This window comes from Panthera tigris, chromosome C1 (genome assembly GCF_018350195.1).
Source record: "Panthera tigris isolate Pti1 chromosome C1, P.tigris_Pti1_mat1.1, whole genome shotgun sequence".
In the NCBI taxonomy this organism is placed as follows: Eukaryota; Metazoa; Chordata; class Mammalia; order Carnivora; family Felidae; genus Panthera; species Panthera tigris.
In genome coordinates, this window is record NC_056667.1 from 45,894,480 (window position 1) to 45,919,844 (window position 25,365).

Consider the following 25,365-nt stretch of genomic DNA (forward strand, 5'->3'; position numbering starts at 1 on the left):
TTCAGAGAACAAAGCCATCACACTTCAACTTCAAGCTGGCTTAAGTGTGTGTGAGAATGGCCCCTGAGGCCTGAGAGTCCCAAATCAAAGGGGCTTCTGCTAGTGTAGAAGCAGGAGGCCAGGCTCCTTCCCTGAGGAAAGCTGGATGAGGGAGGAGTGTGTGAGTCACTTAAATGAGTGCAGGGTGTCTCTGCCATCGAGCTTCTCACGGAATCACAGGACAGATGGCTGCAGGGACCTCAGGGGTTATGTGGTGGAAAAAATAATCCTCATTTCGCCAAAGACAGAAATGAGCCTCAGAGAGGTGCTCTGACTTGTCCCAAGTGATTAAAATTAGTTTGCAGCTGAGTTTAAGCTGCGAGTCAGGTTATTTACAATATAGCAAACATCAAGGTCTCAGTATAAAGAACGGCTTCTGCTGGGATCATGGACAAGCCATCTGATATTTACCCAAAGTGTCTTCCAAGAAAAGGGACCGTTAATGGCAGGGAAAGTGCAAGACAAGAGTCGAGAAAATTCCAATTGTTTTTTAATATGTATCTGTATTTTCTTTCCTCCCTCTCTCCTCGTACTCCTCCATCTGGTCTTATCGGGCCACTTGGTAACTGTCACACCCTGAACAGGCCACAGCCCCTCGGAGCATCACGATCCTAAAATGGGTGTTACTGGCTCTGCTTCTGATTTGGGTTACTGTGGGAATCCAACAAGAAAGTAGACAGTAAATACAGACGATTAGGAGCTGTGATAGTGTGAAGTGTTAGAATGAGAGCTTCTTTTACTGCTGACACATCATATAAATAAGGATCAGCACGTATTTTATAATATTAACAACAGTAGATAGGTTGAACGCTTTTCTAATGGGCCAGTCAGGGTGTTACACTGAAACATTCCGGATGGAGAGCAATCATGTGTGCTTCCCAGAAACTAGCACAGTGTAGCTCCTACCCCCATTGGAGGCATCAGCCTGCAGTGGTCTTCTGTCTGCTAATCTGTGTTTCTTTTCACCAGACTGGGAGCTCTTTAAGAGCAGGCACAGTGCCCAACGCTCAGTAGGCATCTGGTAGATGTCTGCTGCGTAAATGTTTCATAAGAAATGTGGGGAACAGTGAAGGAAAAGAAAAAGTGTCTTTTAGGCTTGGACCAGCTAACTATACAATTAACAAGAAGGAAGAATTTGGGCTCATTCCTCGAGACCCTGTGCTATTTCCACACTCATCAACTTAGCTTAAAATCCTTCTAATAATCCTAAGAGCTCGGTGTTAGAATCTTCACTTTAGGTGGTGAAAAACTGAGGCTCAGAGATGTCAGGGAAACTTTTCCAAAGCTTTAAAGCTAGTTAAGCGGTGAGATTCGAACCCAGCTCTTTCTGGCTACCGAACAAAACATTTATTACTAACAGCCCGAACTAACATTGACAGGGCACTTCTTATGTGCCAGCCACTGTTCTGAGTATTTACATGTATTTGCATGCAAGTCAGTCAGGCAAGGATGACAACTGTCACAATGTTGCAGAGGAGGAAAATGAAGCCCAGAGAGCATCCTGCAGGTGAGGGGGGGTGGGGCTAGAGCTGGAGTTCTGGCAGTTCGCGTTTTAACTACTACGCGGTATAGACAGTTGCACCTCACCCCTGGTCCCACCATTCCCTAGCTGTTTTTGATTGCACCCTTTTCTCTGACATCACATTCTACACTTGCAGAAGGTTGTGCACGTTCCTGCAGAAAACGGGAGGTCCATGGCAGAGCACGGACCATGCAGAAAGATGCGCTTCCTGAGCTGCTCTCGCAAACCCTAGTTTGCAGGTAGCCAGTGACGAATGTAATTTCTTTGCTCCTGATAACTCAGCTCCCTCTAAAAGGAATCCTCTAAGAATGCCTACAGAGTCCTTGTTAACAAGGGCCAATAAATTACCAGCCCGCACTTGTATTTTTACTGGCTCACCCTTTCCTGAGCAACACGAACAGCATTTCTGTTCCTCGTAATTCACTGCTCACTATGGGCACTTAGCAAGTTGAACCGCAGCTGACTCTCAATTATCCCTGCAAATGGAGGAGACGCGGCAGGATGGATAAACCCAAACTGTGCATAATTGAAAAAGCTTTGCTACTTGGTTCTCCCATGGGTGACATATCAATCTGCCTGTTTGTCCTTAAAGATTTATGTCGGGCAGGATACGTTTTTGGGAGCCTTGCCTGGCTCTCTACCTGGTCGGAGCCTTCCTCTGGACTCTTGTAAGCTCTGGTACATTCTTCTACTAAAAAATAAAAGTGGCCAAGAACCTACTATGTATCAGGCTTTGTGGTTTGCTGGGGACAGTGATGGCAAACAAGCTGGATAAGGCCCCCGAGTGAATGGAGCTCCTTGTTTTCCTGGGAGGAGTTGAGAAAGTAATTGGGTTACTCACACGAGTGTCAAAAGTGCTTAATCTTATATAGGAGCTATCAACCCACACTGCAGCTGCCTGTGAGCTTGTGCAGCGCAGGGCAGGTATTTTGCTAACCTGTTCCTCATCCCATAAATACTGGTTACACAGGAAATGTTTAAGCACTGAACATTTACCACGTATGTGTTAAGGGCAGAAGTGTTTAAGGGACAAAGACCAGAACGTGCCTCGTGTGCTGGTTCTCACCCCTGCCTGGCTGGTCCACTCTGCCCGCAGACCATTTCAGTAATAGGACGGTGTAGAGTGATGACAGTTCTCAACCAAAAGGAAGCGGGAGATCTGTTTAAAATTTTTTTTAACGTTTATTTATTTTTGAGACAGAGCATGAACAGGGGAGGAGCAGAGAGAGAGGGAGACACAGAATCTGAAACAGGCTCCAGGCTCTGAGCTGTCAGCACAGAGCCTGACGCGGGGCTCGAACTCACGGACCGTGAGATCATGACCTGAGCCGAAGTCGGACGCTTAACCGACCGAGCCACCCAGGCGCCCCAGGAAGCGGGACATGTGGTTCCTAATCCTGGCTCTGCCACAAGCTGTGAGTCCTCAGAGGGCCCCTCTGTCCTCTGAGCCTCCGTTTTCTCATGTAGCTGTGGTGGGCAGGCCAGGGGGTGCCTAGACACGCGTTGAGGGTGGGGACCACGCTGTGGTCTATCACATCCCCGTGTGCCTGGCACACACTAGGTGCTCCGTACACAATTGCTTCTCGAACAAAGGAGTTAACAGATGTCAAACTACTGTAAAAGCTATACATTAAGCACTATATGTACAGAAGACATTTTAGCTCAGTGACATACTAATAGTGTTAGAGAGGCAGTTTCAGGGTTGAGTGACATTGGAGCAGAGAGTTATCATTTTAAAATAACAATACTTGACACATCACGGGCGATTAAAAATGATTTTCAAGCCAAAGGACTCAGAGAATGTCTGTGTGCAAAGCCGCAATCTCGCCCGTGTGTTAACGTTAACGTACTAAAGAATTACCAGGTCTACAGCTGAGGCTCTGGCCTTGGGCACAGCACTCAAACTGGAGGACTTGATTTTCTTCCATTTAAAACGATAGCCATCGTAGCTGTGCTTATCTTACTGAGTTACTGCAAGGGTCAAAATCAGCTGAGGTGTAAAAAACCCTTGTGCTGCAAGGTTCTGTGTTGCTTTAAAAAGATGACTGATAACTTTTCCTGATGCGCGCAAAAAGAAAGACAATTACTGTTGTTAATCCGGTTTGGAAAATGAGACTACTGATCCTCAAAGAGAGGTTCCGTTTACTCAAGAGTCTCTCCCTCTCTCATGCCGGAGTTATAAACAGCAAAGTCAAGTGAGGCTGCAACTTTCCGCTAGGCTCTCTGACAAGACGAGGCGACCAAGTCATGTTCTGCTTTACTTAATATAACATCCTAAGACCTCGTGAACAGCATCTGATACTGACAAAGTTCTCAGGAAGTAGAGGAACTAACATTTACATAGAACCTACTACGTACCAAGAGCTTTACACCTTCACATCACTTCTAGAGGCAGATAATGCAGCATTCCTAATTTTATAGCCTGGGAGATTGGGATACAGAAGTTATGCACTTGATCCAAGGCCACAAAACGGCTAAAGGATCAGGCCCCAGGTCTGTCTGCCTCATTCCTCATTCTGGAAAGCAGGGGATGGGATTAAAATCTGAGACTACCCTGGGCTAAGCTGAAGACTTGGAGATACTGTAGTCTCCTCAGGATGAATAGCTGTGGAATAATCAGAGGCCCTCAAAACACAAAGAAGAGTGCGGCTCCCTAATCACAGCTCCTTAAAAGCTCAGCTTTATCTTTGGGCCCAAGAGCTTATCTTGTGTTGAGCAAATTGAGGCCCAGCTGACTGGCAAAGCAAGAGAGGAGAAGAGAGGGTGATAAAATATTCATTTCCTTAAACGGTACCTTCCTGCTAATGATGGACAGCCGGAAAGATCCGGAGGTCACAACTGTTAAGACAAGTGTGATTTTTAGATAGTGACTTGGAGCCTACGCAGAATCTAATCGTGAAACTCTGCATCAGGATATTCTGGCTGAGAAGAGCCCGGGGATTCATGCATTTACCGGGGTCAGAGAGACTTGGCTGGGAGTGGGAGTTCTGCCTCTTGGAGCTCTGTGACCTTGGGCAAGACATCTTATCTGTGTGAGCCTCAGGGTTCCATCTGTAAGGTGGGAATGAGGGTTCAAGCCACACAATCTTGTTGTGAGAGATAAGATATTGCATGTAAACCCCATTCATGGAGCCCTCAATAAATGTTACCCCCTCCCCTCCCCGCCCCCCCACAATTTCTAAGTCTTGTTGCCCTGTAAAGCAAGCGAACATGTTTCTCTAAAGAATCGCTGTCCTCTGATAGGCACTAGCTGCAAAAAGCAGCAAAGGACCTCGCCTAAGAGACTCTTCAGTCTTAGTCGCTCAGTTTACAGGTGAGTAAACTGAGGCTCAGAGAAGGAAAAGAACTTGAGTTGGTACTTGGACTAGGATTCCGAATCCACACACTGTGTGACTCAGGATGAAGCCTCTTCTCTACATCCTTCACACGAACTTGCTTCATTCTCATGCCAACGTGTGAGTTACAGGGAAACTAGTTCCCTATCTTACCACTGGGGAAACTGAGGCTCATAGAGGGCAAGTGTCTTGCACACTACCACTCAGCCAAAGATAGTTGGTGACACAGCCAGAACTGGAACCCAGTTCTCTGCTCACCTAAACCAGTTCTTCCCACACATAGGATGTCCCACACCCCCAGCCGTCCCCCATGGGGGCCCGCAGGTGCCACTAACTACGGCTCGGCTGGGATTCAGAAACTTTGCACTGAAAAGACTCATTTTGTCTTACAAGGTGCTTTTTCTTCAGGGGATGACTGGTTAATGGTTTCTTTTGGCCTCATATTCAGACACCGCAAGGTTGTAATAATTTAAAATCTGAGGGGGGCCAGGGTGGCTCAGTCGGTTGGGCATCCAACTTCGGCTCAGGCCATGATCTCACGGTTCGTGAGTTCGAGCCCCGCATTGGGCTCTGTGCTGACAGCTCAGAGCTTGGAGCCTGTTTCAGATTCTGTGTCTCCCTCTCTCTCTGCCCCTGCCTGCTCACACTCTGTCTCTGTCTCTCAAGAAGTGAATAAACATTAAAAATCAATCAATCAATCAAAATAAAATCTGAGAACAAAAATGTAAGTTTTCCATTTAAAGACAGAAACTGTGTGAGCGCTGACTTTAAACAAGACTTCAGAGCATAACTTTACACTTGCATCCAATCTAGACCGATCCAGGGGAGAGAAAGATGATTATCACTCCATGGGCCTGGTTTATACTGAGCTACTGGTAGAGCTGATGTTATACTTTGGTCATTTACAATTCTGTGCATTTGACAGAAACTGAAAATCTATTTTACTTTCATTACATAAGTAATGCGTGCCCAAGGCAGAATAGCAGACCACATAACTGAGTGAGTTAAGGAAATTAAAATCACTTATTAAATACATTAAATTTTTTCCCCTTCTTCCATGATGTTTATATTTCAAATTAAGGCTGAGTTTCTAATTAGTGACAAATTGGATGCTGTCATATTTATCTGATGTGTTGCTATGGTGCAGTTTCTCTAACTCTGATGGGCAAGCATGGGGGAGGTCCGGTGAGTTGTGCCTTCACTCACATGGGGTCTGATCGCTGCTCTAAATGGCTGTACAGCCCCCGGGAAGTTACTCAGCTTCTCTGGGCCTCAGTTCCCCCTCATAAAAGTGGGATTAGATACCTACTTTATAGCATGTGCGCGAGAATGGAGTGAGTCAAAATGTGTGTGTGAGGTTTTTCCCAGAAGCAGACACTGAAGAATATTAATTTACCTTCCCTTCAGGAGGGGTGAAACTTGGAGCTGTACTTTCTTTTATTCAATTAATATTTCCAGTGCTGTGTTCCAAAGGTGTTTGCTTTGGAGTTTGTCCTTCATTTTCAGTAGTGCTTTTAAAAGAAATGTGATGAACACATTCTTTTGAGAAGCGAAGGACCCTTCTGTATCATGGACAACAACCCTCCAATGGGTTACTTTACTAAAATGGAATGTCTGATTCTTGAGTCAATTGAACATAGTTAAGATCCATTAACAATTAAAACAACGCACTCAACTGGCCATTAAGCATTTCCACAGCAAGGTGTGAAAACTTCTGGTCAGTTGGTAAACGCCAACCACATGAAGTTGTCTTCCATGAGCCTGAATGACAGAAAGAGCTATGTGACCATGAGAAGGGAGCGCCCTCGGTTCTACAGGCCCTTCAGAGCATTTACTGGCATTTACTGGTGCAATGGTAAGAGAGAGAAGCGATTTTATACCTGATAAATGTTTTCTTCCGTTTCGGGATCACGGATTGGCTCGTGTCCAGCCTCAAACACAATGTACTATTACGGAGCGGCCAGAGAGGAAAGGTCAGAGGGGAAGGAGAGAGAGGAAAAAAAAGGCATTTGGAATTCAGGATACAAATCTCAGTAAGCATTAAAGAAACAGTCACAACAGAAAATACCCTCAAGAGACAAGTGGATTACAGAAACACTACGGGTGCCTTGCACACCTCTGCCTTTTCTTACAAAAACGGCAAGGGTCTGATGGTCAGTGGTACAGGAGTGATTGCATGGGCCCCTGCACATCTTTGGGGAGATGTAACTTCTTCATTCAATGGCATTTTATCTCAGTAAGGTCTGCAAGTGCTTCATTGCTGAGTGGGAATGACATCTCCTGGGAACATCTGGGATCCCAACTTCATAATCTGGGTTACATCTGCTGCCCCCCTTTGCTTCCCCAAAGCTCCTAACTCAGCTTGGAAGTGCTCAGAAACCCCAAACTTCCACATCCCATAAATAGCACCTTATTTTACATTCTTAGTTTTAAATACTGAAACTCAATTTCTTTTCCCCTGTGCACGTTTCAGACTTTAAAGGACTGAGCAATTTCAAATAGGGCGATAGTCTTCATTCCCTGTGAGCCAGTTGGCCAGGGCAGAGCTCACATTCTAGACAAATCCTCGCCCTCAGCATTCTATAGCCAGGGCATGCCGTTAGGCGTATCTTTGGCTTTTTTTTTTTTGTCACATATGCTAGAAACCTTTACTTTGTGTTACTCATATTATATTACTTATTTTATCCATATGGTTTTATTTTTGTCATAGCTGTACCAGCTTTCTGTGTGGAAACAGATATGTGTGACACACACACATATAACTCATAAGTTTCAGGTTTTCTTTTATGTCCTGCAAGTTCATTTTCTCACTCTTTTCTCTCCTTGGGAGTAAGTATGAGTGGGTTGGGGTTGGTGGTGGGAGGTATCCTCTTCCCTTTTCTCTGCATCTGTTTGTACACAGCACACACTTGGATCCAAGAGAAGCCATCTCTCTAGCCACACCTGGGCTGCAAGCTTGAGAGTCCAGGGATAGTTACTACCTGGGCCATCTCTAGGATCTCCCTTACTCTCCTCCCAACAGCCTCTATGGCACGATCCAGACAATCAGAGGGGCCAGAGAGATCTCTCCCCACAGCCTTCCCAAAGCTTACAGACTGCCCTTTGGGCTTGCACTCTAATGTCACCCAAACTCACTCCCCATCCCCAGTTCCTAACTCAGAGAAGCCTCCACACAAACTTGAAATATACAAGAGACTCCTGATAACATCCAGTTCTGAGAATCAAACTTTTACAGATAGTGGAGGGGGCTGGGGCTGGGGCAGGGGCAGGAAGGAGGAAACCTATCTCAAGATCCCATGTTATGGATGCCAGCCAAACTTCTGTTCATTTTTTATGGAAATTCACTCCTGGAGAGGCTCGCAACCCGCACCCTTGGAAATAATCTCGGTCCCTCCTCCAGGCTCTGCCGTCAGGGGATTCTTCAGGGCTCTGACAAAGTGTCTGTAGCACAGGCCTCGCCATTCCTGACCCTAAAACCCCGATGGGTTTCAGAAATTACCTGGTATACAGGATCTTCAACATCCTCTTCCAAAATTGTCTACAGCAGAGAGAGTGAAGGGAGGTTGAAAAGCAGAAGATATAAAGGAAGAGGTGTGAGATTGTGTTCAGAAATCACAGGACAGTACAGAAACCAGCTCTGGGAAGGACAGGCTGCTGGGTCATTTTAGGGAGAAAACACACAGGGAAAAAAAAAAGGAAAAGAAAACTCTTGCAGCCACCCCCACCCCCACGCCCACTATCAACAACAGCAAAAGCAATTGCATTTCTTCTGTTCTCCTGCCCAGAAATCTTCCTCGGGATTCAAGATTTCACTTTCTCTCACATGTTCAGGATTTCAGAGAATAAAAGATCATCTCTAATGGCTTGCTCTCGGTGCCTGAAATTTACACGGGAACCTTTCATCTTTGTTTATTTCTACTTGGCAGCGGGAGGACAGGACCTGACTGTCAGTTTTCACATCTGTTTATTTGAAGTCCTAGTCTTCCCTGGTACTCGGGTAAATTCACAGGTATACCTGATACACAGCTTGTTCACACTGCTTATCCTTTTGTGCCTTTTTTTCCAATTCTTCTCGTTGCTTCAATTCATAAATCAGTTGAAAGAGATCTCTCAAGTCCAGAATAACAGGTTCAGCCTGGAGTAGAAGGTGGGATGAATCACATTAGTAAGGGAATGGTATAAAGGCAGAAGCAGCCCGGCCCACTTTTGCCTTTGCCTGGTACAATCCGCAGCCCTTCCCTTTCCTATTAAACTGAGAGCATTCCGTCTTTAATTAATTCTACCTTGTTTATATTGGTTTAGCAAATTGCATCTAGGCTAAAGTTCATTTCTTCGACTAATTATATTTGCAAATTCATAATAATCATAAGCATAAAAGGCACTGCTTTTATTTATTAGTAATTCTAAATACAATAAAATTAGGGTAGGCCTTATGCAAAACAGCTATTTGTTTTCTCTTATTTTCTTTTTAAATGAGGCTATGAACACAAGGAAACTTATTTGTGTAGTGTGCCTCCATCCAGCTTAATCAGAAAGGAAAATAATTAGTCATTACGAAATACCCATTAGGGAAAAACAAGACCGGATGGGCTGGAGCAAGCTTCCTTGCTCCGAGGCTATCTGAGCATCAGCATCGCTCCGTCTTACATCAGAGGCGGCCTTGAAACACCAACAGTGTGACTGCACGCGCTGTCCCCTAAAGCTACCAGGAAAGGCGCCCTCCTTGGATGGGGATACTCACCGCCTGGGCTGTTTTTATGGCGACAAATCTGTGATTCCCTTCCTTCCCACAAACGTATCCAAAGGCCCGGTGGTCTGTGATGTCCTTTGCAATGTAGGAAATTTCATGAACAGCATGATGATGCTGAAGGGCCTATCAGAGACAAAAGGAAGAACATATTTCACGGGACTTTCCCTTCGAGCTGTTGATCAATAAGAGATGCGTTTCAGCTACGTGTGAACAGGCCCGAAGGGCTTTGGAAAAGCTGTTGGGTCCAGATGGAAGGAAAAAAGAGCTGCGCCTGCCCTTGAGGGGTGGAGGCTTTCCTCCATGGTCTTAGTGCTGTGACCAGGCAGACAAACAGGACTGCTCATATGCTGAATGAGCGTCTGTGGCCGTGGCTTCCATTAAGCTTGCCAGGGCCAGTCAGTCTAGTTCAAGGTGCAGGCTTCTGCTACAGCTCTCTTTGTGACATAGCCACGTTGAAGTTCCGGCTTGATATTTAATGCATTTCCATCCCCAGGGCCTCTGCTTGCTGTGGTGGAAAAGTACAGGGAGTACCGTTCAGTGTCACAGAACTATGCACTTATATGGTTACAACCCTTTTTTGACCGATGGTGACAGAGTGTCTCGGGGAACAAACATCTTCTTCTATCTTGTCCAGAGTCACCATCTGGGCTAGAGGTAGATGCCCTTAGTTCTCAGGCTCTTCCTGGGCTGGTCCCTCTGTTTGCCATGCCCATTCTTCTACCCATTTGCCTGAGTCCTCCTATTCCCTTTCAAAAGAACATTTGAGGGGCGCCTGGATGGCTCCGTTGGTTAAGTGTCCAACTCTTGGTTTTGGCTCAGGTCATGAGGTCACGGTTTTGTGGGTTCGAGCCCCCGGTTGGGATCTGTGCTGCCAGCTTGGGATTTCCTCTCTCTCTCTCTCTTGCTTTCGCTCGCACTCTGCCCCTCCCCCACTCGCACTGTGTCTGTCTCTCTCAAAATAAATAAATAAACGTAAAAAAAAAAAGATATTTGAATAGCACCACCTCTGTGAAATCTTCCCTGAATGAGGCTTGCTTTTCCTCCTCTGCAGAAATAATTCCATAGAACTTCGGTCTCTACTGATACGGCAATTCCTAATGGAGTCCTCACACACAGCCTCCCTGGGTTCTTGCTTTCCAGACCTTCCTACTCTGGTATATTTACCTGGCTCCTTGTCTGTCTTCACAAGATCCATCTTCCTCAACTCTGTCTTCTTAGAACCTTGTGCTATGTTTGACCCATAGTTCCTGAACTCAAGTAAATCAGGACAGTTGATCAGTAATTTGGTAATCTTTTGAAGCTGATCTTCCCACCTTTATTATCTAAGCTTCAACAAATAATGCTTGCCATCCTATTGGTGATGGCCATCTGTAGGACCATTTTCCTATATTAAACCTACTCAAAGCAACACTTAGTACTCTGTGTAAAGGCTTGCGCAGGTAGCTGGGCGTTATATGATGTGCTTAAAGTCCTTATAAGGGGCCTTTTCATTAAATTACATATTAAGAGCCTTGTATTCTGGCCACTTTGTGAGCACAATGCACTCCCTGCACCTCTCTGGACCTTTGCTTCTTCTTCTATCCAATGAGAAGTTTGTACCAGATAAATGGCTCCTAACTCAAAGCCCTGGGTCTACTTGCTTCATTAAAGGTAATAAAAAGAAGTCCTAAGCAGTTTTCAACATTTCAAAAAGCTAAGCAGAAATTTGTAACTACTCTTAATTAAGACTACACATGTGCATGCAAATGAAAATGCCAAGTTCTTTTCGAAATGTATCAGGTTTATGTTGTACTCCTTAGAATCATCTCTGAGGAGATTCTCTTTGGCATTTACTTATGGGTTTGAATAATTCAAGTAGGAAAGTGAATGATTATAAATACCCTTTTTTTTTGGTTGGACAAAATCTTCCCCGTTACCGAGTCCACGGAAGGAGGGAGACATGTAACACAAAGGGAACTTAATCATGAACATGGTAGGAATCACTGGAGTAGATGTTCTGGAAGGTCTGGTCCTATCACCCAAGATCCTTTAGCCATTAGGACCTTGAACCACACAGCCAGTCTCTTAGGTCAGTGGACATCTAGTCTCATGATGGTCATCACCTTAGTTCCGGACTACTGGCCCTGGCCTTCCAAAACACCCATTCCCACACTGCTGCGATCTTTCTAGGTTTCTGACCTCATGAATCATTTCTGCAGTAGAATTTGCTGTTGCACCTTGACCTTCTAGACTCTGTTCACTCACTAACCTCTCTGACTGCTCTTGTGACTCTCCCTTCAGGTCGTGCCTTGCCCAGGTTGTCCACTGACCGCTGCACATCATGCTTGGTGGGTGGTGTCACTGTCTAGTCACCTAACTGGCCACAAGACAACTGTGTAATTCTAGTGAGTTCTGACCCACATAAAGTTGGCGGGGAAGGAAATGTTTGTTAGTGGAAGACCAAGAATCCATTTATTCTTGTTTTATTAAGTGGACATGCTTAGCTAGTGGAGGAAAATTGCTCAAAGAGTGGTAGCTTTTTCATAGTGTTAATGATGTAAAATTGATGAGATTTATATTCACACAACATGGGTGTATTGATTTATAGGCTTTTGTGAACTAGAATGGTATGCAGCAGGGGAAAGTGGAAGACAAAGACATTCTCTTTCTCCCCCTTTCCTCAAAGTATTTCTCTCTCTGCATAACGTGGAGAATGTTATCCACGTTTCCTATTAAATCAAAGTTTGACGACAGTACCTTATTGATTGCCAAGTGGAATATTGCTCTAAAATTAAACTGTGATTAGAAGTCTTCCTGGTGGAATTAGATTTGGAGATGACTGTGCAAGGGTAAAATATCACCTACTATGCAAGACAGCAGATGGAGTTGCTTTAATTTATCTGGGAATCCTCATTAAGTGTTTTAAAATCAAAACATTTTTAACGCCTGATGATACCTAATATTGCCTCGCGAAGTATAGCTCTGTGCGTGCCTGAAGTGCCTAAAGATGTCTGTAACACAATCTTTTCCCATAGTTAATTTTATGTTATGTTAAATAGGATTGCTGTGAAAGTGGCTCATTTATTTGGAAACCAAGCATCATTGAGGGGATAGGTCTCCACTTTCTCCAACCTCAACTGTGCAGATATAGCACAGATAACTTGGAGATACAGACACAATCAGAATCCTGATAATCCCTATGGTCATATTATTGCATTCATCGTGGCAACTGCAAGAATCTTGCAAATACTTGTTCACTGAGGCTCAAAACTGCTCCGTGTCTTCTAGGAGATTTTATGAGCACAGTCAAAGCCAAAGGAACCTTGAACATCCTATTGTTTGGCTGCATTTATGAAAGGACTCAGGGTCACAGAGAGTTCTGTAGGGACCAGTCCTGAATGAAGCCCTCATTCTCCCTATGAAGGATAATGGAGCATTGATAAGAGGAAGCAAGATCCAACAACAAAGCCATGATCCCTGAAAAGCCTGGATGAGGAAGGGGAGAGTTGGCCAAGGAGGCAGAGTTGAAGCTGTTCCAGATTCTTGCAGGTATCTGAGGTCAGAGAGGGTCATAAATCAGAAGGTTTGGAAGAGAGGCTGGTTTGGGATCCTTTGCTAAGGATCTCAAAGAAAAAGGTCAAGACAGCATGTTCTGGAAGCAAGCTCTCATGAGCTTGTGACTATCTGTGATGTTCACTGAGCAGTCAGGCTGGAAAGATGTGGTGAGACCCTTGGCCATGGGAAATAAAGATCATTTCATCCCTGGAGGGTTTCTGTGGGGAGGTCCTGGGCATCGCAAGTTGTTCTGGAGGGCATAGGGAATACTGGGCCAGAGGAGGAGGGAGCGGGGAGGAAAGGGAGAGTCTGGTCTTCCTTCTTCCACATTTCCTTAGGGAAACAGTTTGTCTTAGGAAAACTTAGTCTAGATATTGAGGTACTGCCCCAAATCTAAGCAGGTATTTGCTTTTAAAAGTAGTCTTCAACGACACCCTGTTTCTCTGCTACCACTTTATTCTTCTCCCATTAGGAACCCTCCCTGTCGTATTACGGATGAAAGTTGTTAGTGAAGAATTCTAAGGATAGACCAGAGATTAGACTCCTCAGTCTGGTCTGATCTTCCTCCCATCACTGAACTTCAGGGGAGCCAGGCTACAGATAGTCTGAAGAGGCCATCCCTGCCGCCTTCGGTTCTGTACTTCTGGGCCTGTATGCCACTGTTCACATTTTCCCTGTCGATCACCCTCTTCATCCCCATCACCAATCCTTCAGTGACTCCATGTAACCAAATCATACATATGCTCCCAGGCTAATTCCAACAGCGTGCTCATCCAGGGAACCTTCCCTGACCCCTCCATTTCCCTCCATTTCCCAGTGATAATTCCTGTCCCTAGACCTCAGTGCCTTGTATTTGTTCTTCTGTCTAGGATGCTTCATTTTGTTTCACGTTTACCCATTCATCCACTTCTTCATACCATGTGTATTTACTGAGTACCTGTTATGTTCCAGGTCTCATGCTTAGTCCTACATCCATCTAGATTCTTAAAACATACTCCCTTCCCTGAGGACCGTGCAATCTCATAAAAACATGCAGGATAAGAAACCAATGACCACAATATAACAAGATGAGCTTATAGTAAAGGTGTGCATAAGGTGTTGCATTGGCTCAGGGCAGGGATGGGGAAGGGCGTCAGGAAGACTTGACAAAGCAGCTGGCCTTGAACTGAATCTCAAAGGCTAAGGGCAGTCCCCAGAAAATCATGGGAAAGGGCAGTCTAGGCAGAAAGAACCGAACATTCACAAGAAAAAATATCCACCAGGATTCAGGGGAGTCAACAAACAAAGCAAAACAAAACCAAACCTCTGTGCACCTGTTTTCTCTCTACTTTGGGGTTGTTAGCTTGTTGAGAGAAAGATCCATGTCTAATTCTTCTCAGTCTCCTCCCAGCTCCTAATACTGTTCCTTTTGAACAGTAAGTGCTAAATAACGTTTGATGAGCTACAGAAGGAAGGAAGGAAGAGCCACGCCGTCTGAAGACACGCACTGCATGAGGTAGTTGCTCAATAAATGCTTGATGAATGACTGAATCAGGTTAATTCATGACATTTCACACAAGACTCGTTCTGTGAACAGAAGGTTTCTTATCTGATCATCATTAAATCTTTTTTTTTTTTTTTTCCTTAGCATTTCTATGAGCCATTTACCAATGTTTAAATGAAGTATCAAATTGTTTGGAGGGTTACCATCTGACAGAATAAATTACAGAGGAGACTTAATTTGTAGTACGGTTCAATACAACCAATTAAATACAGTATGGATTGGAAAGTCATCTACTCAGACTTTACCACTAGCTTTTTTTTTTAAAGAATAAATTCTACCCTATTTAGCCTTCATATTATTTGTGTGTATGTGTGTGTGTGTACAGGAGTGTGTGCTTTCTCGAGGCAATATCAGTCACAGGGAAAATACACACCACGCTTCAAGTGAGTTAACAAAAACAAAACAGAAAAGCAGATACGCAGATAGACACAGAATAAAAATAGATACATGAAAAATACACTGCTTCACACCACAGACAATTACAGTAGTTAAAACTTCACAAGACAAAGGCAGGCCCAGGCTCATTATAAAGGCCTTTCTCTTTTCTAACATATTTTTGGATGCGTGTGCTGCATCACAGTGCCAACGAGGCTGGGAAGCAACCTCTGTACCACCCCCAGGTGCCCCATCATGAAATGCTCAGCGGAGCTGGTCAGAGTAAAGTCTTCCTTGAGGTCCCACCCTAAAATCTTCTAGAAGGTTTAATTCAAGGACAAAACCCAATTTCCAAACATTTAGTCTCTAGCTGCAAGGGCACTGTGATAGCAGAGGGAAGAATATGGACTCTGGAGCCAAAGAGAACACAATTCAAATCTAAGCATTATCATTTACCAGACGGGTAGCTTCAGGCACCTCTTTCTAACTTTCTGAGCCTTATTTTCTCTTTTTGTACGACATGCAGAATGATAAAGAACCTGAAAGTTTGTTGGAAATATTAAACTAACTCATATAAAACAGACCAGATATAAATGAAATGTCATTTTTTTCCCCACCAGAATGAAAAAAAAAAAAGAAAAGAAAGAAAAGGAAATACCTAGTGTTGACAGAAGTGTGGTGAAATATACTTTCTTTGGCTACTAGTTTTCTATGTGTTCACTGGGGATAATAATAATAATTCTCTCATGGTCCTGTTAGGAGGATAGATGACTTACAGATAGGTAAAGGGCTTGGAACAGTGTGAAACACGTAGCCGGGGCTGTGTAGATTTTGGCCATTATGGTTACTTTTATTGTTTGTGGGAGTTTGATTTGGTGCAACTTTTCTGGAGGGTAGACTGGCTGTATATTTCAAAGCCTTAAAGACATGTATAAACTTTGACCCATGATTCTTCTTGCAGGGATTCAATTATCTGTAAATAATGTAAGATGTGTGTGGGCAAAAACTCGGACACAAGCTATTCCCCACCGTGCTACAAGAAATAGTGACAAATTAGGAATGTTTGAAAGGTTGAGCACTAACTGGTTGTAGAAATTGCATTGTGATATACGATGAAGGAATACGCGGTAACTGGAAATCATCTGGAGAAATGTTAGGAATTTTCGGCATGGAAACATAGTCACGATATTCTGTTGAATTAGAGAAAACACCTTGCAAAATAGTATGTTCAATATGATCCCGTTTTTGGAAAAAGAGCATGCATACCCATATATATGTATAAAGTGTCTAGAAGTATGTCCAACAAAATCTTAATGAGAGCTCTCTCTTGAGTGGTGGAATTACCAGTGATTTTCAGAATCTGACTTTTCACTTATTTATACTAAGTAAAAAATTATACTTAAGTTAATTACATAAATACTAAGCGTTAAATAAGTATTAGAATATTAATAAGTATACAAGGGCACCTGGGTGGCTCAGTCGGTTGAGCATTTGACTCCCGATTTTGGGTCAGGTCATGATCTCACTGTTTGTGGGATTGAGCCCCATGTCAGGCTCTGCATTGTCAGCATGGAGCCTGCTTGGAATTTTCTCTCTCCCTCTCTCTCTGCTCCTCCCCCACTCTCTCTCAAAATGAATAAATAAGCTTACAAAAATACTGATAAGTATTAAAGAAAGAACATAAGATGCTTCTTTCTTATTTGGATTCAGTGAATAATGTGTGCACTGCCATCTATAGGTTTCTACACTCATCCTGGAGTCCACTCAGCCTCCATCACTCTCCGCCTCCACAACCGCATCTTGTCAAGTGCACCCCCCAATGTCTTTCACTCTCTCCATTTCTCTCCATCTCCACTACCAGACCCAGGTCACAGCTACTGTTTCCAGCCTGGATAAAAGCAGCAACCTCAGTCCCCACCCATCCACTTCTGAGAACCTCTGCTATGATCATCCCACCACAGATGAAGGGATTGAGAGAAAATCTCGGCAACTCTGATCAAGGCTATCTCATAGGTAAAATACATCAAAGACTGCCCAAAGGCTCTTCAGGTAAAGACCAAAATCTTTGCGAGGGCCTCTGTCCACCTCCCCAGGGTGTCTCGCCATGGCTCCCTTGCTTCCTACAACCCTGGCGGCCATTATTCAGACTCTCAGAAGCGCTGCCCTCCCACCTCAGGGTTTTGCACAGGCTACTCTGTCCACCTAGGGCACTCAACTCCTCCTTCTTCAGATCTCAGCAGAGATGCCTGTTCCCCTCTCAAGTCTTCCCTGACTTTCCAGTAGGGACCTGGTTCCCATGCCACACGTCTTCTTAGCTTGCTGGACTTTTCCACGTGGGGCAGCTGTTGAGTTTGTCACTATGGATATGGACACATACACATAATAGCTCCAGGATGGCACCAACAATACCATTTTTTCCTTATCTCATCCTGAGCATCAAATACAGTGCCTGACATAGAGCAAGCAAGCAGTACATATATATTTTTTGTTGTTAAAGTTTACCATTCTAACCATTTTTAAATGTACAGTTTTGTGGCATGAAGTACATTCACACTGGTCTTCAGCCATCACCAGCACCTATCTCTAGACTTTGCCATCTTCTCAAGTTGACAGTCTGTACCATTAAATACTAACCCACTCCTCTCTTCCCCCAGCCCCTGGCAACTACCTTCTCCTTCCCGTCTCTATGAGTTTGTCAGTACATATTCTTAATGAATAACTTGAATGAATCTGTCAGCAGGACTCTGAATCCAAGTCTCTCCTTGAACCCTCCACTCCAACCCACTGCCTCTAGGGATGTCTTCCTCACTAAGACTTTACTTCCTTAGCTGTTAAAATGAGGAGGCTGTATGCAGTGAGTAGTCGGGTCCTGTTTTGCTCCAGACGCTTTTTAAAATTTTATTATTTTTTAATGTTTATTCATCAAAAAAATTTTTTTTAACGTTTTATTTACTTTTGAGAGAGACAGAGACAGAGTGAGAGCGGGTGAGGGGCAGAGAGAGAGGGAGACAAAGAATCCGAAGCAGGATCCAGGCTCCAAGCTGCCAGGACAGAGCCTAATGTGGGGCTCGAACCCACAAACCACAAGATCATGACCTGAGCCAAAGTCAGACGCTTAACCGATGGAGCCACCCAGGTGCCCCAATGTTTATTTATTTTTGAGAGAGAGAGAAAGAGAAAGCATGAGTGAAGGAGGGGCAGAAGAGAGGAAGACACAGAATCTGAAGCAGGCTTCAGGCTCTGAGCTTTCAGCACAGAGCCCGACGTGGGGCTCAAACTCGTGAACTTCAAGATCATGACCTGAGCTGAAGTTGGACGCTTAACCAACTGAGCCACCTAGGTGTCCCTGCTCCAGACACTTCTTCGATTCCTCTTTAAATTTTATAACAACACAGCACCTATAAAAGGCAGCTTCTTCTTAGGTCTCAAAACATGTTATAGACACACAACTCTGCAGTATCTACAATAGGCAAATTATGGAAGCAGCCCAAGTGTCCACTGACTGACTGATGAGTGCATAGAGATGATGTGATATATGTATGTGTGTGTGTATATATGTGTGTATATATACATATATATGGATATGATATGTTATATATATTATTTTTATTTTATTATTTATTATATGATATTATATATCTATAATGGAATATTACTCAGCCATAAAAAAGATGAAATCTTGCCATTTGCACTGACATGAATGGAGCTAAAGAGTATTATGCTAAGCAAAATAAGTCAGAGAAAAACAAATTCTACATGATTTCACTCATATATGGAATTTAAGAAGGAAAACAAATGAGGAAAGGGGGGAAAAGAGAGGGAGAGAGACAGGCATACCAAGAAAGAGACTCTTAACTATAGAGAACAAACTGATGGTTACCAGATGGGCGATGGGTGGGGGTGGGGATGGGTGAAATAGGTGATAGAGATTAAGGAGAGCACTTGTTGTGATGAGCACCGGGTTTTGTATGGAAGTGTTGAATCACTATATTATACACCTGACAATAATACAACATTGTATGCTAACTGGGCTTTAAATAAAAATTAAAAAAAGAACACGCTACACACAAAAGAATTAACACCCAGTAAATACACAGCTCTAGAAAGATGTGAATGAAGTCCTTGCCTAAAAATAGGGAGATGAACTAGTTAACTGAGAGCATTCTAGACCTATGATTTGGACCTAAATTTGTCTAAGAGGCAATGTGGAGCCAGGTGTGCCTAATCAATTAGCAATCACAAAAGTGACAACGAAGCAGGTTTCTGTTCCAAAGACATGAAAACCACCTTAAACAGGAAACTGGCTTCCATGTGAAACACTAGTTTCCTAACACTGGGGTTCCATCAAAGTTCCACATCCCATAACTAAGGACAGTCAGGGTTGGCAGCGGATTAGACTACTGTCCTCTTTCAATTCACATCCGTCCCCCACAGCCCTTTGGTACCAGGCACTCTGGGATGACCAAGGGACACTCTGCACTCTCCAAAGTCATCAATAAGTGCATGTGTGTGGAAGGGAGGGGCTCCTTTTCTGCTAAGCACTCAGAGTAGTTTGCATATTGCGTTGTCCTAGTCTCATTTCCAAAAGGCATGTAGTGTGGTAGAAGGATCTGAATCTCAGCTTTGTGGCCATGGGCAAGTCACCTTATGTCACCAAGCCTCAGTTTTCTTCACCTGTAAAATGGGAATGATGGCTTCCTCATAGGGAGGAAATGAGGAAGATCACATCAAATGCCTAACAGTATATCTGGTAGATGATGGACTCTTAATTCTTCAGCTATTTTCCCCCTGTCAACTGAGTTTAAGATTCTCAATCTACTGGACTACACAGTGTCCAATCACCAAGCATGCTTCCCTCAGGTAAGGACTTCCTTAGAGCTGACAGGATAATAGTCTTTGAGTATACAAAGGCTGGTGAGAACCAGAGTCTACTGGGAAATCAAGTTACCAGAAGAGCAAGAGAAGCTGAGAGTTAGGGAAGAGTCAGTCTCTCCCTCCCTCCCTCCCTCCCTCCCTCCCTCCCTCCCTCTCTCTTTCTCTCTCCCTCCCTCCATTCCCTCCTCTCCTCTCCTCTCCTCTCCTCTCCTCTCCTCTCCTCTCCTCTCCTCTCCTCTCCTTTCCTTTCCTTCCTTCCTGTGAGTGGGGCGTGGGGCAGTGGAAGAGGGAGAACCTTAGGCAGGCTCCATGCACAGCGCAGAGGCTGATGCAGGCTTGATCCCACGACCCTGGGATCTTGACCTGAGCCGAAATCAAGAGTCGAACACTTAACCAAGTGAGCCACCCAGGCGCCCCAGGGAGAGTTTCAAACGTTATGTTGAAGAACCCAGATGGTGCCATCCTGGAAAATTTAACTCTGTAGTTTTCAATTATATAAATCAGTGGATTCCTTTTGTGGTTCAAGACAGTTGGAAGTGGATTTTGTATTACTTGCAAGTAAGATTTCTGAACAATATAGTGATCATCATTATCCCTGTCTCAGGAGGAAGCAAGCTCAGAAAGAAGTGATGTGCCCAAGGAACGGCAGCTGACATGAGCTTTTAGCAAGTCTCATTGACACTCAAGTCTATGCCTGGTTTATGGTTAGTAGTATTTCATCCTGGAACTGCAATTTTGAATTTGCTTTGGGTATATATTAGGATAAAACAAATACATAAGTATAGTGTTATTAGAAAGCAAGATTTTCAGTGCAAGAAAAACGAGATACAAATACGAAAGAAATAAACAGACAATTTTAAGTTTGAATTGGAAATATCACTATGAACTCATGACTTTAAAAGTAGACTCCTACCACCGCTCACGTGAAGGGCCCAGAAGCAATGAAACCCCAGCAGCAATGAACACGCCTAATGTGGCTACTTATTATCTTGCGATCTAGTTATCTATTGATCTCTAACCTAGCTAAAGAGAAAGAGTCAGAGAAAGCAAATATGGCAAAAGGGGGAATGTTCTGTTTGTTGCAACGCTTCCTAACATGCCGGAACCTCCCACTCTCCCTCCCTCTCAGAACAGGAGAAACCAAGGCCCTGGACATTTCAAGAGCTTAATTGAAAGTAGGCTGCAGACAAAAGGCCTTTATCAAGTCAACCTCAGGCAACCGTGGGTCCAAAACATAAGGGGGCCATTTAACTCTCTTAGAAGTGCTCACAGCTAGAGCTCCCAGTCCCTTTGTTCCTTGTTGCCTTCCTACTGCCCGCATAAATGAACATCAGCCGGTACCTCTCTATTTTTAACAACATTTTCAAAAGTTCAGGTTGAATACATATGGGAACAACTTATACTTCTGAAACTCTGCGGAAAAAAATCCCACACTTAGAAGATCCTCTAAATACGCATAGGAATTCAGATTTTATTTTCATTGTATTAAAAAGAGGGGCGCCTGGGTGGCTCAGTCGGTTAAGCGGCTGACTTCGGCTCAGGTCATGATCTCACGGTCCGTGAGTTCGAGCCCCGCGTCGGGCTCTCTGCTGACAGCTCAGAGCCTGAAGCCCATTTCAGATTCTGTGTCTCCCTCTCTCTCTGACCCTCCCCTGCTCATGCTCTGTCTCTCTCTCTCTCTCAAAAATAAATAAACGTTAAAAAAAAAAATTAAAAAAAAAAAAAAAAAAAAAAGAAAAGGTACTACTCTGAGGGCCTCTTCTGTGCTCTGCACCCTGCCAGGCACTCGACACATGCAATCCGCACTGACTCCACTCAACAACCTTCCCTATTGTTTCTTCTCCTTTTACTGCTGAGGCAACTGAGACACAGAGAGGTTGGATAACTCGCCCCAGGTCACACGGCTAAGGTAGACTGACGCTGGATTACGGCTTGTATGCCCCTGCAGCCTCTGTGCACTAAATACAGCTTTGGATGTACTTTAACTGCTTATGTTCTCATTCTCCTAAAATTCTTATTTTTATTTCTGTTTCTTTCTGCATGAAGAGGCCTAATAACCATGGTAGGTGTTTAGTAATATAACCAATGATTTCGACATTTTAGCTTATGGTGTAAAATTATTGTAGCAAGTAGGTAAATGAGTGTGGATGAATGGAAATGAAACAGCATGTTTTGCTACAAGTCACTGCAGAAATGAGGTCATTATATTTAATGGAAAGTTACTTTTTGTGTTGTAACCAGTCTGAAATTAACCTCTGCTTTGGTCACAATGAAATCTTGCACGCCAGACAGAAACTTACAAAAAAGGACGCTTTGACTAAATAAAATGCAGCCAATGGAAAGATCAGGAGGCAGTGAGATGGCTGTATTTCAGGTCCTGGTATCTTCATTTATAAACCGAGATGGGTAACTGGTGGTGGTGGTGGGTAATATGGTTTCTAAGATCTATTTTGCTAAGACACCTGGGTGCCAGGGCAACACATGACTTTGAAAAGCCACAGGTTGGCCTCTGAAATCTAGATCCATTATAGACTATTTGTGTCAACTTGGACAAATCACCTCACTTCTCTGAACCTGGCACTCTCATCTATAACTCCATCAGATTGGGTGAGAGAACTAAAATAGATCATTCTGTTAAAATTCCTAGTATCCTGCCTGGTACCTAGTGATGCTTAAGAAATGGTACTTCCTCTCCAGCTCCAAGATTCTGTCATGTGACTTGTTTGTCATTGTCACATGGTGATTTGTGCCCTCCCAGAGTTCATGTTGAAGTCCTAAACTTTGGGACTTCAGACTGTGAATTTATTTGGAAATAGTGTTGTTAGAAGTGTAATCACTTAAAATTAGGTCATATTAGAATAGGGTGTGCCTCCTATCAAATATGACTGGTGTTGTTATGAAAAGGGGAGATTTGAACACAGACACACATATGGGGGGGGAAGACCCTGAAAACATGAAGGCAGAGATGAGGGTGATGTGTCTAACAGCTAGGGAGCACCAAAGATTGCTAGCAAACCACCAGAAACTGGAAGACGGGCTTGGGACAGACCCTCTGTCACAGTCCTCAGGAGGAAGCCTCCTTGCCAACATCTTGATCTAAGACTTGTAGCCTCTAGAACTATGGGACAATAGATTTCTGGTGCTTAAGCCTCTCAGCTGTAGTAGTTTGTTACGGGGGGGGGGGGGGGGGGGGGAGGGGGGAGTGGCTAGGAAAGTAATACAGCCATTCCTTTAATTTCATGACCACACCCACACTCCTTTGTTTGAGGAGTTCCCCCAAGAGGATACAGTGGTCACACAAAAGAACCTTAGGCATCCAGTCCTAACTGCTCCCTCAATAAGCCTTAATTTTCCCATCTGTAAAATGAGGGGGCAGGCCTGGCTCCTGCTAGCTTTGCTCTGCTTTTCAATCCTGGAGAGCCAACCCTTCGGTTTTCCTATTGCCGCCAGACCTTGCTGCTTAAATGAGAAGCTGAGAGGAGTGCAGTGCTGTGCAATTTACAGCTGCATCTGTCCAATTATTTCCCATTTAGCACTGTGCGGCATTTCCCCAAATACACCGCCAAACCACTGAGGTGGTGGGGCTGAGCTCTATGAGTACCAGGATCAATTGGTTCTCTCACACTAATTGGCCCCATGATTTGTTAGGCTATTGCCTTGGAAAATGAACTGTCAGTAGAAGAAATTAGTATGGAATTGTCCCCTTCATTGGAAAGGCACCAAAGGCCACCCTGTAGCTATCTTCTTCAACTCACCTTAAAATTTTAGAGGGAATATTGACATGAACTAATAAATTTCTAACCCTCGGTTCTGTCATTTGCCTGTTGAGATGAGAAAAGTAAGGCTCAGAGGGATGAAAGAACTTGCCCAATCAATGTTCAATCAATGGTGAAGTTCAGAGCTGGTGCGAGAAGTCGGTGCGATGGCAACATTCATGCCCATTTTACTACATCAGGTTGTCTCCTTAAGAGCTGTGATCATCAGGTTCAGTCCAGCTCTCTGCTCACTTATCCCTCCCCCCACCCCCACCTTCCAGCATGTGTCTGTGTGCCAGACTTGGAGACAGGTGTATGCAAATGAAGACAGGTGTAGGGAGGACCAGCTCAGTCACTCAGTGCTTCCTGCATCAAAACCCACGAGCTGCTGGCCCCGCTCTGACTCATCCCCATGACTCAATTCCAGAACGGGCATTTTCTTTGACCCACAAGTTCTGTGTCAGGTGCTGTGCTGGGTGCTGGGGACACAATGATAGACCTGGCAAGATCCTTGCCCTTGAGGGGCTCACAATCTCTGGGGAGACAGTGAGTCAGGTGCTTCTGTTTAGTGTTTTCAAAGAAAACCATTCCCTTTCTTCCTAATGCATATTAGCACAGTCTGTCATAACCCTGTCACTTGCATGATCACCTGGTTAATGTGTATCTTCTCCATTAGGTTGTGAAGACAATGAAATTAGCCTCTGTATCAGTTCCTGGCTCACATGTGCATCCCCAGCACCCAGCGAAGTGTACGATCCATACTGGGGAATCAGTGATGATCTGCTGAACGAATAAGCCAACACTGTGTCCATACCATTATGAAGGCAAGAACAGGGTAGGAATTAGCCTGAGTTGACTGGTAGGAGCTGACGAGGTAAAAGCTAGTGACTGTGGGGGCAGTTGGGATTGAGATATTCCATCCTGATGGATAACAGAGAGATAGGAAGCTATAAAATATAAGCTATATAAGCTTTGAGTTGATAATCCCAACTGCAATCAGTTTGGGATTATTAGGCCATAAAGTGCTAGGGAAAGAGTGACAGCGTGAGGAGGTAGGCAGGGGTCAGGGGATTGAGGACTTTGAAGGCCACTTTAAAAAAACTGGGGTGCCTAGAATTGTCAGCTCCTTTGTCCTCGACTCTGCTGTTGACGTCAGTGACAGCTGGCTGACCCTTCCAGCTGGTTGTAGATGGAGTCCTCCTTCAGGCTGGAGAAGGATGATGAGATGAGCAGCCTCGCCTAGCTGGCTGCCGTGGGATGGGGGCCACTTCCAGGGCCCTGGCCAGCCGGCAGCTGGGACTGTACGAGCAGAGCAGCAGACTTTCTGCACCGGTCACAGTCAAGCCAAATGTTTGTGAGCCACAGATGGAACCCACCCTCCTCCACCCCCAACCCCTGCTCCCTGGCCCCCAATCCATGACCCACGGAAGTTCACTCAAAATTCCCTGGCACCAGAGGACAGGGATTCTGTCTTCTGAAAAACCAAACGGCCGTGTTGGTGGTAGCAGTGGTGATGGCGATGTGCCTTTATTTACTTAGCTGAGCTGGGAGTTCCGGGGAACAACGGGATGTTTCCTATGTGGTGGCAAATGGCTTTATGTCATCTATGGCAAAGTCTAGGAGTCAACACGGTGTGT

The 25,365-nt window shown here is 44.4% G+C and overlaps 1 protein-coding gene across 8 annotated transcripts in view; it reads right to left on the reverse strand.

The window, feature by feature from the left end:
• The window catches only part of DAB1 (DAB adaptor protein 1), a 406,170-nt gene that overhangs the window by 57,206 nt on the left and 323,599 nt on the right, over positions 1–25,365 (reverse strand). For 5 of the 8 annotated variants that reach the window (XM_042997375.1, XM_042997378.1, XM_042997377.1 and 2 more), the window contains exons 5-8: positions 9,638–9,769; positions 8,912–9,031; positions 8,396–8,434; positions 6,777–6,842 (exon numbers count right to left, since the gene is read on the reverse strand). In XM_042997375.1, coding sequence (XP_042853309.1) covers positions 6,777–6,842; positions 8,396–8,434; positions 8,912–9,031; positions 9,638–9,769 — 357 coding nt within the window. The remainder of the gene's footprint in view (positions 1–6,776; positions 6,843–8,395; positions 8,435–8,911; positions 9,032–9,637; positions 9,770–25,365) is intronic. The other 3 variants (XM_042997380.1, XM_042997379.1, XM_042997376.1) reach the window with 2 other exon arrangements.